This window comes from Paralichthys olivaceus, chromosome 15 (assembly GCF_024713975.1).
Source record: "Paralichthys olivaceus isolate ysfri-2021 chromosome 15, ASM2471397v2, whole genome shotgun sequence".
In the NCBI taxonomy this organism is placed as follows: Eukaryota; Metazoa; Chordata; class Actinopteri; order Pleuronectiformes; family Paralichthyidae; genus Paralichthys; species Paralichthys olivaceus.
This window is the reverse complement of record NC_091107.1, coordinates 3,527,402-3,543,455: the sequence shown is the minus strand read 5'-3', so window position 1 is coordinate 3,543,455 and position 16,054 is coordinate 3,527,402. Positions and strand designations below refer to the sequence as shown.

General features: G+C 41.3%; 1 protein-coding gene across 9 annotated transcripts in view; it reads right to left on the bottom strand.

Moving 5' to 3' along the window:
- Nucleotides 1-16,054, bottom strand: part of ncam1a (neural cell adhesion molecule 1a) — a 217,837-nt gene that overhangs the window by 69,738 nt on the left and 132,045 nt on the right. For all 9 annotated transcript variants that reach the window (XM_020097380.2, XM_069539665.1, XM_069539667.1 and 6 more), the window contains exon 2: nt 1,342-1,416. In XM_020097380.2, the coding sequence (XP_019952939.2) occupies nt 1,342-1,416 (75 nt within the window). The remainder of the gene's footprint in view (nt 1-1,341; nt 1,417-16,054) is intronic.

Below are 16,054 nucleotides of genomic sequence, written 5' to 3'. Positions count from 1 at the left end.
AAAAGTGTAATTCTGTTTTATACTTCTGCTACTTTGCTTTTTTTCTTTGCTAGGCCTCCTGCTTTCTCCACATCATATCAGACTGGTGTATTTAAAAGATTCTGCTTCTGTCTGTGCTCTCATGATAATCTGTAAGTAAACATAAACCAAATTCAAAGTGAAGGATGAAACATGACGAGTCATTATAACTTCCACGAGTCTTGAAAGCTAATGTCTTCACTCCATGCATCAAGAACTCTTGTGAAGATCTCCCTACAGGAGACGCCTTTTTAAGATCGCACCACATACACAAACTAAAATCTATTTGCTCAGCAGGACGGATGATTGAAAGGAAAATCAAACAACTCTTCCACATCATTCATTTTTTATAAAGACCAGTGTGGTTTTAGATGATGAAATTTCATTTCAGTGCATAAAGTGAGATTTTTTTTCTTATTCATGTCTCTTAATATCAGAAAGAAACACAAAAGGAACCCTTGTGTATTTTTGGAGTTCGAGCTGGAGCCATGTTTCTTTCATTAAACCAAAAAGAAAGAAATATCACCAAGTCAAAATAAAAAATGTTGAAGCTTCATCACATGCACAAAGATGTTGAGCTCTGTTTTTGTGAGGGTCACCTTCACATAAGATTTTTAAACTTGCAGCCAGGGAGCAACGAGCTCGGAGACGGAATCAATTTGATGGTGTTTGAGTAAAATGAGGGTCAATTAAACAGTACGACCTCTACTACCAACCACACAACAAAATACACTTTCAGATATATTTTCTTTTATTTTAATCATAGATGTTCCGATTAACTATAATGGACTTTTACTTTTACACCGAGATACAGGATTGCAGACTATGGTTCTCTAATCTGCATGACGGGATCCATTTCTGTTTGTAATGTGGGTAAAACAAACTTCCAGGTTCTTCACACTGACTTTCATAATGTACGACCCCATTATTCATGTGCAGAGTGCTGTATGATGTCGGACAGATGACTTACCTAATGTTCCAACTTACCCCCTGGATCTCAGACAAGCTGACAACTGCACATCTACTTACATTCATCACTGGAAACACAGTGAAAGTGCAAGACCTCTCTCTCGTTATCTCCTCAGACGGCCCCTCGCTCCCTCCTCTCTTCAGCTCTCTTCCCTACCTGATCTCATCTCAGAATAAACGTCCATACTCGCACTGTTTCAGCATTGTCATGTCTTATCTGGAATGTCTTTAATGTTTAATGAGTATATATCCACTAAGCTGGCTTGTGTAACTGAATTAATACTGCAGTATTATACGCTGTACGCATGAGGTGACATTTGCACCAATGCTGTATTAAATGAGATGCGGTCTTACCTTCGCAGAGGAAGAATTTGGACTCTCCCACGCTGATCTCTCCTTGCGTCGGAGTGATTTCCACCTGGATGGCAGCTGGGTAGAGAAAGGAAGATAGAAAATAAATATACATTAGTCTCCGGGTTCCCATCGAGACAAATGGTGACACGCGGGGCAAAGCACAATAAGGCAAGGCCCAAAATCAAATTGCTTTGCCCGCTCAAAAAGAGCAAGCATTCTTCATGCATACCCTCAATGAATGAAACTCTGGGATGAAATATTTATGCTCACTAGAGTGCAACATCTCCGTGTGCAGACGGGTTAAAAGCTTCCATTTTCTACAAGGACCTTGTCGAACTGCCAGCTTGATAGGAGGCGGATATATTGCACATAAAAGTTGTGACATTTTTACATTCTTCTTATGTTTTGTAGGTTCTCTGTTAAAATAAGGTGAGTATGGCGAAGGAATTGAATCACGGTGGAGTTAGATGCGTCCCACAATTGCAGAGCTAGGTGGAAATTTTCATTATCAAAGAAGAACTGAGATGACGCAGACCCCGGCTTTGCGATTCAATCTTTAAGAAGCTCAACCTGTGGCCACACGGGTGTAAACTGTTAATGAATCTTGTACCTGTGAACCCGACAGTTAACTTCAGTCAAACACCGCATGACTGGGAAATAATACAGCGCAGCCATAGCAGCCGTGACAATCAACAATTATCATAAAGTTTGGATGGTATTGGATGTTTTTAATACTTTTTGGGGTAAGCTGATCTATAGTCCACTTTTTATACTAATTCATGCAGTATCACTGTCTGAGGATTTATTTTTTCACTCAGTGTTTATAAGAGCCATCTCACTCATCATTCCTGGGCTCTCTTGTACTCGTTCTCCCCGTCCCAGCTTCCCCTGTCGGGTGATTTAAAAGGCAAAATGCCATAAATCAGAGAATATTATTTTCCTGAGGCTCCAGTGCACTTAATGCATCAGTGGCAGCTACAAGCAGAGCAGCACAGACGATATTTAAAAAAGCATCTGGAGAAACACCTGGTGTTTGTTCCATTACTGCATGCTAAAAATAAAACAGAATTCAAAATCTTGCATTTTGTGACAAATTGTCAAAGCCCAATCAGAGAATCCTCACTTTTCTTTTACACCAGAGCGACCAGCGATGTGATGATTCCTAAGAGACAGACGGAGATATCCCACTGAGCCTTCACTGTGTTGCCACTTCACACAGATGCAGCGAGTCAGTCTCAGCTCAATTCTCACCAGGAAATTCATGGGAACAGTTTGCAAGGCTTCGCCATTCGAGAGCCAGGTAGCAAACTAACGTCACAACATTGAGCTGTTGGTGCTTCATAATGCGACAATCTCACAGCTGAAGAAACACATCTGTGAAGAAGGAGAGACAGTCGCAGCCTTAGTTGCTCTTTTCTTTTGTCCTCCCGCACATTTCTTTATGTTTAAAACCATCATCATTACGCTCTGAGGCAGAACTCAGGCCAAAATATTGGGCGGAGAAGCATATACAGTATCTAGGATAGCAAACAAATGTACACAATATGCTTCTCTGTTTAGAGAACAATGAAGTGCTTCACTTTTTGACCCTAAAGCACATGAACAATGGGGCAGAAGATCAACAAGCAGTGGCAGGAAGTTCAATTAATGGATCTTTCCACAATTACCCACATTTAAGTGATGTCTATGAGGTCCCTGCTTTTTCCTGGTAACCTCAAAGAATGTTGAAATACTCAGTTGTGCTTATGTTGGGGAGAAACCTTCCTCTCTTGGATTTGGTTTCAAACTTTTGAGCAGGTATGTGCAACATGCGATCAGCATCTTACATCAACTGAGAGCAGACACAGATCCTGTTGTACATTTCCTTGTCAATCAAAGTCTTAAATATTGATTCAACCAATCGAGAGGGGAATCACATCTCCCATATGGCTTCATCAGGGAGTCATACGATTATTGATTCGCAGAAAAACTCTTGCCTCTGCCACAAGAATGACCTCGCCTTTGTTTGCCAGACGAGCATGTAGCCTCCAGAGTCGAGGAAAACCACTGCCCACAGTGTGTTTGCTTCTACAGGCTGGAGGTAGATACAAAGAAAACAACATATCCATTTCCTCCGTCCCTCATCTACTAGATCACAGATACAATGCTGCAAACCCAGACCATGCCTCCTAAGACTAAGACAACTGGCCAAAACTCAACTGATCATATCTGCAGCACTAAAGACAACAGAAAGGAATTCAGGCGGTGTGGGAAAGATAGCTATTCCCATAGTCACTTTCTTGTGTGTCTCTAAATGGCCACTTGTGCAGTGTCTCAATGATGAAGTGGCTGTTGACTCCAGCACATCAAGCAAAAGTGGGACTTTATGTCTCGGCTGAAAGAATATAAGGAGAAATGAAATGAAAGTGTGAAAACGAAAGAAGTCATGAGGCTTAGTTACGAACTACTTCAAAACAACTTCATCAAAACCACCATGTTTCATTTGATCAAGGATTATCCAAGTTTAGATAAAGTCTCATTTACTTTCTCTGCCAAATGGAGCAAAAGCCATATTTCCATTTCAAATTAAGCCTACGTGTATACAGTTCATGGAAATATATATATATATATATATATGCACATATACATACACAAGTTAGAAAGACTCCTTCATCTTAATAGACGGGAAGTTATGAAATATGATAACAACCTGTGTTCTCATCAGTTTTCTAAAAGGATCACGCTGGTATTTATGTTTGCAACTTGATTTTCCCACCAAACTTAAATGAACAGAAAACCAGCTCCTTGAAAAAGAAGTAAACGTTTCATAAAGACAATCTCATTAAAAAAAAAAAAAAAAACTGTAACGAGACTAACTCTAATTTTCAAAAGAGATAATAATAAAAGACAAATTACACTGAGTGCAAGTCTCATTAAAATCCGGACCATTAAAGCATAATTTCCCCAACGCCAAATGGGAATTGTTAATATGGTGCTTGCACTCGGTGTAATAATACAACAAAGCAAACTTGGTTTGGTCATTAACATACAGGTAAAACCATTCAAATGAAAGAAGTCCACGTGGAACTCAAAGTGGAGCAGAACGCACTAAAAAAGGACATTTGGGCTGTTTCATTAAATATTCAGGAAATGAGTTATTTTTATCAAAAGGAGGGGGCAGCTTTGAGACGGCACATTTTTTAAAGGGAAGCGGTGTCAATCTCCGTGCCCCTTGAAATAAAAGGCAACGTCATGTGCACGGTGATCTGAGCGACGCCCCACTAAGACACATAAAGAGGGAAGTCTGCTCCCGTCGGTGTTTGAAGCTCTAACCCCCACAGACTGCACTCTGGTTTGAAGCTCTCTTTGAATATGTAGAAGGTGACGCCCAGGGTAAAAGCAAAATTATGAAGCTCTTCCATAGAGTTGTTGCTGCTGTCAAATGTAGACCGGGCTGCAAATTAGTTAGGCCTCTTCACATTGTTTAATAACACGACGTATCTAATATTTATTGTACGTATGTTGCATGTTCTTCCCGTGTCTTTGTCTGTTTTCACCAGGTAGCCCCCCCACCCCACCCCCACAGTCCAAAGACGTGCTGGAATTCAAGAAGACCTGACCGAGATTATGTGACTAAAAAAAGGAAAATGAGGGAGAGCGCAGAAGCGGATGGGGGGGACGGAGGTGTAGATTAACAGGACAGATAGAAGGAAGTGTTTGGCATAGTGAAGAGAGCGCTTAGATAAAGGATGAAGCTATCTGTGCCCCGATGTGCTCAGTCATGACACCAATACAATATCTCTCCACTAAGCTGCCTCTCCCTCACCTCCAGTCTCCTTTACAGACTTATAAACCTCTGTGTCTACTCTCAGGAGTCCGTCTTCACGCCTCAGCCCACCTCTTAGACACATGTAGTCACATCAGCCTGATTTCTTCAATCTATCGTTTAAATCTGCGTATTTTCACACAGAGGTGAAGTCATTTGGGTAAATCACAGTAAATCTCGACGTCAGAGAATGAACCCTTTTGGATACGGTTCAAAATTACATCCACTGTCATCACATGCTTGGCTGCCTAATTCTGAGTCCCTGCCTCCCCACTATTATTGTCGTTCTGTTAAGAGGAATCTGTTCTTAATACAGAGCTGAGCTGCAGACATGATGTTTGACTTTAGCCTGAGGTCGAATAATAAAAACAGGAGATAATGGAATTTCTCCAAATGTATTTACAAGCAAAGAAAGTCTAAAATCATCAATCCATCTTTCACTCATCCCTTCTCCTCATCTATTAAACCAACTTCAAACCAAAACCACCTTATTAAAATCGACAAACATCTCAATTCCTATTCCATGAAGTGTGTGTTATCTTGTTCATCACTCTGCGTCTGGCTTTAATACACTGACCTTACTGCTTTTACGTACTTTAATGTACTCGTGCTACACAGTGGAGTAAAAACATTTTTGTGCTCAAGGCAGCAACACTAGAAGCATAAATGGACCTTGCTTGGATATTTTATTAAAATATTATCAGTGCGTTTGTAGACAACACACGGACACGTAGAAACGAGCTCTCCTTGATTCAAGCAGTGGGCTCAAGTGAATGTGCACCAATGTTGGAGATTCGAACTTGACTCTGAAGTGGAATCACTGAGGTAGAGATGCTCCCTGAACCAGGACTAGGCCAAATTGAACAGGATAACTCGGACACAAAGGGTCAAACTGCAGAAACCCCAGGGGAATTTGGGTTATTGTGTTTTGACTCCTCCAGTGAACATATTTCTGTATGCACAGCAGCACAGCAGCAGAGCCTCTGACAAATATTTGCATGAATAAAACTCCAGTCTGGTCCCCGTAGACTTCCAGTGCCATGTCCTGTGTATTTTTCGACTTTTCAGGGCAACACAACAGTATAATCAGAGATGACAGTTTTCCGCCATCAAACCTGAGTGCACCCTGTTCTCTTTTTTTTTTTTTTCCTTCTGGAAGGAGAAAAACTGTCAGTTTGTTCCATGAAACCGCCACAGAGGCAATTAGCAACCATAGCAACTCAAGACACCTCCAGTTATTTCGCTGTATCCACCTGGAGGAAGGTACAGTTACCTTTAGCAGCATTTTATCCCCACAGGCCCACTCATGAATATCTCATAGCAAACAATGTTTCCATAAAACTGCATTTATAAGTCATTTGAAAAAGTACATACCCACAGAAAATAGGCCGCACTAATTATATATTTTATAAATACACTAAAGCAGAGCTGGATTGTAGAGGTCATGCTGTTATGGTTGCAGTCCTCCAGGAAGTAATTACATTGCCTCCAGACTCAAAGCAACACAGAGACATAACATCTGGACCCTTTTGATACTTTATTAAATCAAATCATTGCAATTCAACATGAAAAAAAATTATTAAAATTCTTGTCCATTTTCTTTGCCTTTTAAATAAGCATTTAGAGCAATGAGATCAGAAATAAATTACCCTGGTGTCAATTTAAAGGAAACGTCAATAAACAACTCCTTATACACATATTTACATCAATACACACACAAAAAAGACAATTAGGGCTTGTCATGAGACTGATTATTCAAATTCTTAACTTGACAAAGTTAGGAAAGAACTTGGATGAAGGCGCATATTTAAATCTACTCATGGTATAAGCTCAGAAGCAATCACAGCGATGGTGTTTTAATTTACTTATAATCCCTCTATACTTTGAAGCAAATATGCCTGTGAGGTTTTAGCAACAATGACCAAAACCAGTGAGTGAAGATACGAGTACTGACCATTCTCTGGTGAGCGGATTATGGATTTTACAGCCTGCTACTGTGAACAGGCTTTTAGCATCTTAATCACAGAGTTCTTTAATTCCAAATTATGTGAGAGAACAAATATTTATACAGGCCACATGGCCATCGTTGCTTCGTCTTAGCCTGTGCTAGCTTGTGAGGTAAACAAACAAAGAAGTATTTGGTTCTTCTGAGGGGAAAAACCTGAAGTTTGCAGCAGCTTCTTTCCCATCTTGGATCAGAGGGTTTGCATGCCTAATTGAAGCCTGGCAGCCGGTGGTGACTGGCTCTATTACAAGGAGGCTACAACAGTCAGCTGTTGGTGCTTAACATGCAAGTCATGATGGAGCAAGCACACACGATGCAGGGGCAGTCAGCGCTGTGTTTCGCCACACTGGGATGCATGCGTAACCAGCACAGACACTGAGGAAGGAATTCTCTCAGAATGAACAGCAAGACAAGATGCAGATTATTATTTTTTTTTTTTTTGCATCCAAGGTTCACTTTTCTTTTTGTATATCTGGATTTTATTGCCAAGCGCTTTTGTTCACAAATCAAGATGTTAGCAAGGACAAGAGCAAGATCCAAGTGCACAGCATTCATTTCGTGTCATTCCCTCTCTCCAACGAGAAACCCATTTTCAATCTCTTAGCAAATTGGTTCGACACTTTCATTCTTAATTCCCCACAGGGAGTGAGGAGGAAGTAATGCTGAAATGCATTCCCCAGACATTAGGAGACAATTTTGATCTTAAAATGGTCCCATTTCATTTTTATGAATATTACGGAGCATTTTGTTGCCGTTGCTCCATAAGTGAAAGTAGAGAGAGGTGAAAAAAAAAAAAAAGAAATAGGCAGAGACTCCAATTGTTGTTATGTGGTTTCCATATTAAACAGAGCCATATTGAACCGCAACTAAAAGATGCATTTAAAATGAGATTTTCTCTTAGCGAATCTAAGCAGAGCACATCATCACTGAGGCCTGTGTAAGATCTATTCTTTGGATCTTCTGACATAAGTATTCGCCTCACATGCTCTGAGACGAGAGGGTCATGAAACATAACACAAATCTATTTGCCTGAATCAAGACTGAACTCTCATTGTGCTCAGGTCTTATAGTTGTAATCTTTAACAGCACCTTCCTTTCTGTAAACCAGCAACCTTCATATGTTCAAAGCATTTACATAATAACAGTGATGCTGCCTTAAAAGTTGGAAATTCACAAATATAAAATCAATCACTTATCAAGAATATCAGATATCAACTGCACATTTCAAGCCCGCTTGCAGAGCCTCCTTCTACCAAGTCAAAGGTTTGTTAGTCAAGTCACGTCACGTCCCACTGTATTGTCTGATATCACACGGAGTGGGAAGTCTCAGTGTTCTTCATGAATCCACACACAAGTTTTCCCTCTAACCTCTGCAGACTGAAAGAAACTTCTCCATTAACTTCAACAGGAGTCCTGACAGGCATTTTCAAACCCTCAACGATACCTTTACAGCACTGCATCAACACCCACTCATCACTACTATCATGCCGTCTTGGTATTGGCTCCCAATTCACCCTGCGACATCTTACTAAAGCTTTTCCCTGACTAGGCAGTGAATGCAAAGGAACCTCACACTGTCACGAGCCACTGACTCAGTCCCCTTCAGCCTCGAGCGCTGCCAGCGCTGCCAGCGCTGCCATTCTCCTTCTATCCACCAGATGCCCCCAGACGTTGACCTGTTTTTCCAATCAGCCGGACTTCCTTTGCCACTCATTACATCAGTCAGTATATGTTCCAGCCTTTGTCACCAGTACTTTGTAAGTTTGTCCGTTTCAGTTTCTGTCTCAGTGAGTTCCCCCGAGAATCTGGCACCTGCCTCCATTCCCAATGTTTCCTTGTGAAGCAGCTTCCTGCATGTTGCATCCTGTTGTCTGCTGCTGACAGCGCGCCAGTCATCCCACCTTCCTGTTTACCCACCCGTCCACATGTGAGCCTGTCAATTCAGATTAAAAGCAACCTCACTGCATCAAACTGACTTTTTTTGTGACTGCATTTGACTAATTAACAATTCAAACAGTGACATTACACAGCAAACAAACAATTGACCCATTGGACCTCACGTCTCAGGTGGAAGACCTTAATGAGGTGACTTAACGAGGAGGAATTCACAGCCTTGAAATCTAATGCCAACAAGCCTCAAGCACTGAACTAAAAATATGCAGCCTTGGCTTTTGTTATCAAAGCTTCAGTGGCAAAGATTCTTGTAATTGCAAATTCAGTGAACTCTTTTACTGCAGTGCTAGTTACCTCCAGATCCTATTCATCCATTTTGCCAACTTCCTAGTTGGCTAGCATCTGTTGTACTAGCTCCCAGCCAGCATTTCATTATGCTCCTCACCAGTTTCCTCGCCTTAGTCTGCTAGCCCCTACCCTGCATTTCAGCTGGCAACCGTCCGGCCTGCTAGCCTCCTGAAGCCATGGTAATCGTGGCTCCCCAAGTCCATCGGAGACTCAGCCGCCTGGCGCCACAGCTGAATCCCAGTTTGCGGCGCAAATAAAAAAAAACATTCCTGATCTCCAGTCAGTGGTCACCACTACCAAGCCTATTCTCTCATCTGAGCCTATGATGGCCAGCAGGATCATCAGCCTGTCAACCCCACGCTCCAGTCTGTGGCCTCAATTGCATCCTGTCAGCCACAAATTGCTTCCAGCAGGATGTCACCTGTGGTAGCAGGTCAAAGCTCATCAGTTTCATTCGGTGATGTACTAATTCCATGTACTGATACTTGATATTGACCATCTACTGACCGGGATTGCTGGATTGGGTGTCATGATAATGGGGCTTTTTGGGATCAATCAATGTAATTCAATGTTGACTTCATTTTGCTAGGAGGTGAGCTAGCATAGCAGGGAAGGAACTAAAAGGGGTTTTTCTTTATTCAATCACCTAAAACAACTGCATGAAAGAACCTAAATTAGCATGTTCCACTAATTCATTCACGTTATCGTTTAGTTTGTCACATATCTGTATATAACAATAAGTTGGATACTAGAACAAGTACTGAAAGATTACCAGGAGTAATTCCTTGGCTCTATCGCACTTTAAATGGAAATGAATTTGCAGGTGAACTGTGAATACACTGTACGTAACAGCAGTTAAATTCAGCCTCCAAAGAGAACTTACTCTCAGCGTTACGCTCCCAATTTGCGTTGCAGAGCCTGATAACGTAGCTTTTCAGAGGCACATTTCAAAGGGTCTCCACCACTTATCATTAACCTGCTGTACTCAGACACTGCACAAAGCACTAAGCAGTCCTTTCCGTGTGTCAGGCTCTTGTCACATTGACATAGACTTGTCAGCAACTAAGCTCCTTCTCTTCACATCTTTCAGTCATTCACCACCACAGCTTTGTTGGGATTATGGTTTTTGCCAGCACTCCCCCGCTGCCGCCGCCACCACCAGCAAACCTGCCGCCACTTCATTTGTCATCCAAACACATAACGAGTGGAGAGGAATCAACAGTTAAAAGGGCTTTTCTTCCCTTAACTTTACAGCGTAGATGAGTGACACTTCCTGCAGCATCGCACTCAACTTCCACTGTCGATGAAAAATGTTCTGTCTCACCTCATGTCCTCCAAACAAACAACTCCCTCATAGATTTCCAATAGCTGCACCTCTTCTGTCATTATGAATATCTGGATATTGGACAGAGGCGAAGTGGTGAAATGTCCCTCTTTACTCTGATTAATTTGAGTCTTGTCCTTCTGACAGTATTTAATTACTAAACCTCGAGTGAATGCTGCACAAAAGGGCAGCAGGGAAAAACAGCTAGACCCTGACATCTGGCTGTTAACATATTACAAACAGAACCTCACGGGCTAAAGAGTAAAATACTACAAGTTCATGAAACACAAAGCAAAGATCCAAAGCTCAGCTGCAGCATCCATCGTGCTCCACGGCAGAAAGTCCTGCCTGCAGTGGGGCTGAAGACGTAAAGCGTCTGACCTAAGAGTGACATAAAAGAGAAGGTCAGGGTGTATTTTAAGATGTAAAGGTTAATCTTCAAGATAAAAAGAGACAAATTCCACGGTGCTCTGACGTTCACAGACATTTTGTAAGTTGAAATTTTGGTGTGATGTTGGTTCACAAAGCTTTTAAGAGTATCCAGAGTGGAAGGAGTTCGTCCTTTAGGGAGTATGAATGCTCTCAGTGAATTCAAAGGTAAAATTTTCAATGCTTCAAATAAAGTTGCTAAAGAATAAAAAAGTGCAGAAATACACTTAGTCATTGAGGACCATTAATAACCACATCAAATGGTAATGGCAGAGGAAAATAACAGATTGCCAAATTATGAATCTTCCTCTGGGAGTCTTATATTCGACATTTCCATTCAAATCTGGCCTCCAGTATCTTCTTGTGACCAAAATGTTGGACTGGCAGCCAAACAGACTGACCAACGACTGGCATTAGCATTAAGATAATATGCACTTAGCTGTGCCAAAACAGTAATAGCAAGTTAATTTTATTTAGTTGTAACCTGCATGATATACTAGACTGGTGGCCATTACCAGATTGGAAAAATTCTAAGAGATGGCTGTTCAAGGTTTTAATTTATCCTTTTTCTTTTTTTCTTCACATACTTACCCATTGCACTTCTCAGCTAAAGAAGATCAGGGAAATTACTTCACAAAGTCTGAACCAGGTCTGACCTGAATATGCTTCAGCTCCTACCAATTAACCTCAGGCAGGGTCTTTCTGTCACAAGGTTAAATCCCCTGGTACATTATAATTAACAGGGATACAACTGAGGCCAAGCTGCACTTAGGAAAAAGAAAATGTAACATGTTTTAGGTCAGAAACTATAAGATTCGTTGTTTTTTTTTGCTCCAGACGCTAAACAAAAGACGTCCATCCTCTTTTGGAAGAAGCAGCGTCTGAGTTTGACATCCAAGAAGCAAAATCGAGTTTGTAAGTAAAATCCACTGGACACATAATTAGAAAAAGCGAAGCAGTGACATTTCCCATTGAAGTCTTATTTTGGTTGGAACATAAATCCTATATTTTTCATGTATTCTCTCTGCACGCTCAAAGGCCAGTGTGAGTGAAATTGCCTGTCTGCACTCTAATTAACTAATGAGGCCAAAAGGGCCTAACCGCTTCCACCAACCTCTTTCTTTGTTTGACCCTGAGGTGGCCCTGTATCTCAACAGACTGATAATGACTGCAGAGCTACAGAACACTGCCTGGCATACAAATAGCTGAGAAATGAATCCACCACGCACAGCAGCTGTCGGCTCAGATCATCTCAACTGCATTAATGTCTTGTTGCTTTTACAGTCAACTTTGCACAAGAATATTTCTACATGTTGGAGGAAACACAGATTTTAACCTTTCTCAATGAATTCGATTCAGCTTTTATGGAGTCCTGCCTCACTTTTCTTACCTCTGCTGTTTGCACCAATGAAGGATCTTTGAGTAACTCCCAAATGAAAATGGTGCTTGGGAGAAGATGGCCCCTGTCGGCAGCGGCTAATTCTGTAAACATATTTTGTTGCTCAAGGCTCCAAGGCTGTGCTCCTTAAAGGTTATGTTTTGCCTTGAATAAAAGATGTATGAATACCTGCAATAAATAATGTTGGGACAAATAACGAGAACTACACTGGCTTGGCTCGTGATGCAGTTCATAAGCTTTGGGTTACCGGCATTTTATTTTACCACTAAAGCTGAATATCTGCAGCATTTTTTGAATTAATTTGAATCATCTGATATCATTTAATGATTTTCTTTTTATTATTTTAAGAGTAATATTCATGACCAGGGCCCGATTAACACGAGATTAACACTCAAGGGCAAAATAAGAGCTGTGAACCGCTGTTGAAGGAGATTTGTAAATTTGCACTAAGGTTTCTCTCCACCTCGCAGGATCTGCAGACTGAAGTGTCTCTCTGGGCTTGTTACCATGAGCTACACTTCATTTAAGTCATTTAATCCTTTGTTAATTTAAAAACTATGGGGCTTTAATAGCTTAAAATTCCATATGTTAACCTTGGTATCCTTGATATGAGCACGGGAGATGAATGATGATCCAAAACAGATTGCATTTATAACTCCGACCTCTGTGGTTTTCACGTAGCGTTGGACTAAAAGCTTTCCTTGCACGCCGGGTGTCTGAGGAGCTGCTGTGGTGTTATCCTTCATGGGCCAGCAGCCTCATCTGAATTGTTGACAGTGGCTAAATGACCCAAGAGACAATTTTGGCAGCAAGTGGTTATAAACTTGCTGAGATGGAGTCAGTCATAGCTTCCCCTCAAGGCACCTCGGAGGGGCCCCTGACTCCAGATATCTGCAAGATATACTGCTCTGCAACCCATCGGAGTGGAGTTTAACATATGAGAAATGTTTTTCCATCATTTCGTTGATGCTGAGGCAAAATGAAAAAAAAGCATGAAGGCAACAGAAACAAACATAGAGGACAGTTAGCTTAGCTCAAAATAAGCTAATTCCAAAAAAAGAATCTGGATCATAAAACCAAAGTCAAACACTATAAACCTATTTAACCACCTACTCAGGAATCGTGTCGGGCAGAGAGTCTAAGGAGCCAAAAAAGGTTTAGTTGAGTGATAACACAGCCTCTGGACTAAAGACCTTCACAGACCAGGGGCGCATAATTCCACAACATGAAAATAAACAAGTTTCACCAGACAATGTTTCGCATCGAAACTATTCACAGCTGCAAAACTTTCATAATTCAGCACCAATTCATTCTTCAGTAATAATGATGACTTTAAAGAAGAATTCCACGGTGGGAATAATATTTCACTTGATTTATTAAAATATATTTATGGGCTCTTTTGTCCTCCGAGAGGAACTGTCATTATGTTTTCTTTGCAACACAAAGTGACGGCAGGTCGATAGCAGGTGAGTCAGTAACAAAACCTCAAGTGTGAGAAATAAGTCAGGTTTTCATTTAGACACAGGTAAATATACAGAGGTAATGCAATTAAACTGAGTGATATACAGATGCTTAAATATTCAAAATGTATTAATTGAAGTGAACATGCTGGATCACAAACATGTACATGGAGTAGTTGAACCTATGGAGGGTGGAGAACATGGCACCACAGCTTACATAGCTCACTGAATCATACTGAGCCTGCACTGAGGATTGGATATGGCAGAATCCATGAACAGAGGCTAACCTTAAATCCAATTGAATCTTGCAATCGCTTTATAGCCTCTGGCTCGTACTGTGCTCATTCCTCACAGGACCAGAGACACTTCTTTCTATCCACAGGCACATTCAGTATCATCCCCACATAGACTTAAAAAAAACCATACCATAGGCACTCTAATGCACACACCAGTGGATGATACAATAAGGAGCCACACTAGATATTAAGAAACAGAAACCAGAACCGCTGGGACGGGGTTCTGGATGTATGAATGATGGCCATTCCACGCTGGCTGCTTGAGATGAAATGAAACTCTTTTACATAATTGAAAGTGGCTTGTTAATTCATTCCTCTTGAGCTTTTCCATTTGACCATGCGCCGCTTGCTGTGATGAAAGCTTTAGCTGACAGCTCTTCCAAAAACAAAGGGACATTCATCTGAAAGCAGTTACACACATCACCAGGGTATATCTGAGAGCGGGTTACAGAACATTCTTGTAACCTTTCCTGAACCCTTTACTGTCTGTCACGCCGCAGAGAGCGACGATACCGATCCCCGCCGCCCGCCAGACGACTCCTCTCAACAGAGACACTGTCTATCACTCACGCACAGCTGCAGCTTGGATATCCTTAAACTACGATAGAGAGACCTTAATCCAGCTCTCAACTTCGGGCTGAGCTCCCACAGCACATTTGTAATCTCAATCAAAGACAACAGCAAACATCAAACAGACCACCGTGAGAGAGAGTGCAGCGTCTGCTCCTGAATACAGATTCTGTTACTTGCTGCAAAGTAGATGTGAAGAACAATAACAAAATAAAAACTCACAGCTCGGAGGTTCTTGGTTTGATTTAAGCAGCTCCCTCCCACAGTCCGAGGACATATTGGGGTTATATTCATTATCCTTTCATTAATCAATTCTGGAATTACTGGAAAATAAATGGACACCTACGAAACGTTACGCTGCACCTGAATGAGATAAGACAAGATGTACTTTTAAAGACGAAATGAAAATAAGAGTTACGTTATTGTGCAACTTCTCCGAATTATTTTGTAGTTATTCGGTTTGTGCAGCGGTTTTTTTCTTGGATTTTGAATATTAGATGGAAGGAGCTGAACATTTTTCAACTCCAATTCCGCCTAGAAAAAACAGTTAAGCTTTAAAATAACAAAAAGGTATGTTTTCGTAGGTTTTCTGCTTTTAATTTATAAAAGTGTCACCTCAGTGATTACCTTCTTCGCTAGTTCAATGTCTTGCTAAATCTTTGCTGATCTATTAAAGCTTTTGTAAACCTCAGTCACAGATCAAAGCTCAGACAGTTCTTGCCATCACTGCTTTTTTTTTTTCTTTTCGACTGAGTTTATGTCTGACTCCTCTCCGTGCAGGGGATTAGGTGAGCACTGATAATGAGCACTCTACACTGTTTTTTGTGTGTGACATGGATCTGCAGGAGAAATTCTACTTTATGCTCGGCTGCCTCCACAGGAAGGTCAAAGCTTAGTTTGCCACACAGCAGCAGTCACAGACCCGGGTCCTGCTCCGGGAGGGTTTTATTCTGCCTAATCACTGCACCACCCTGATGCACACATGAACTTTGGAACGCTGTTGTACCAGGACCCTACTAGAGCCCTCGAGGCAGGATGCACCCTACTGACCTTCTGGAAAAGGGCACATAAAAGAAACGAGAGGGGCAGCACTTCACAGGAATTCCTCTTGCAAAAAACATAGCGTTCTAGTTTTTGTGATTATCCCTCCTCTCAAGGACACTTACTCCACAGAGCTGCGTCTG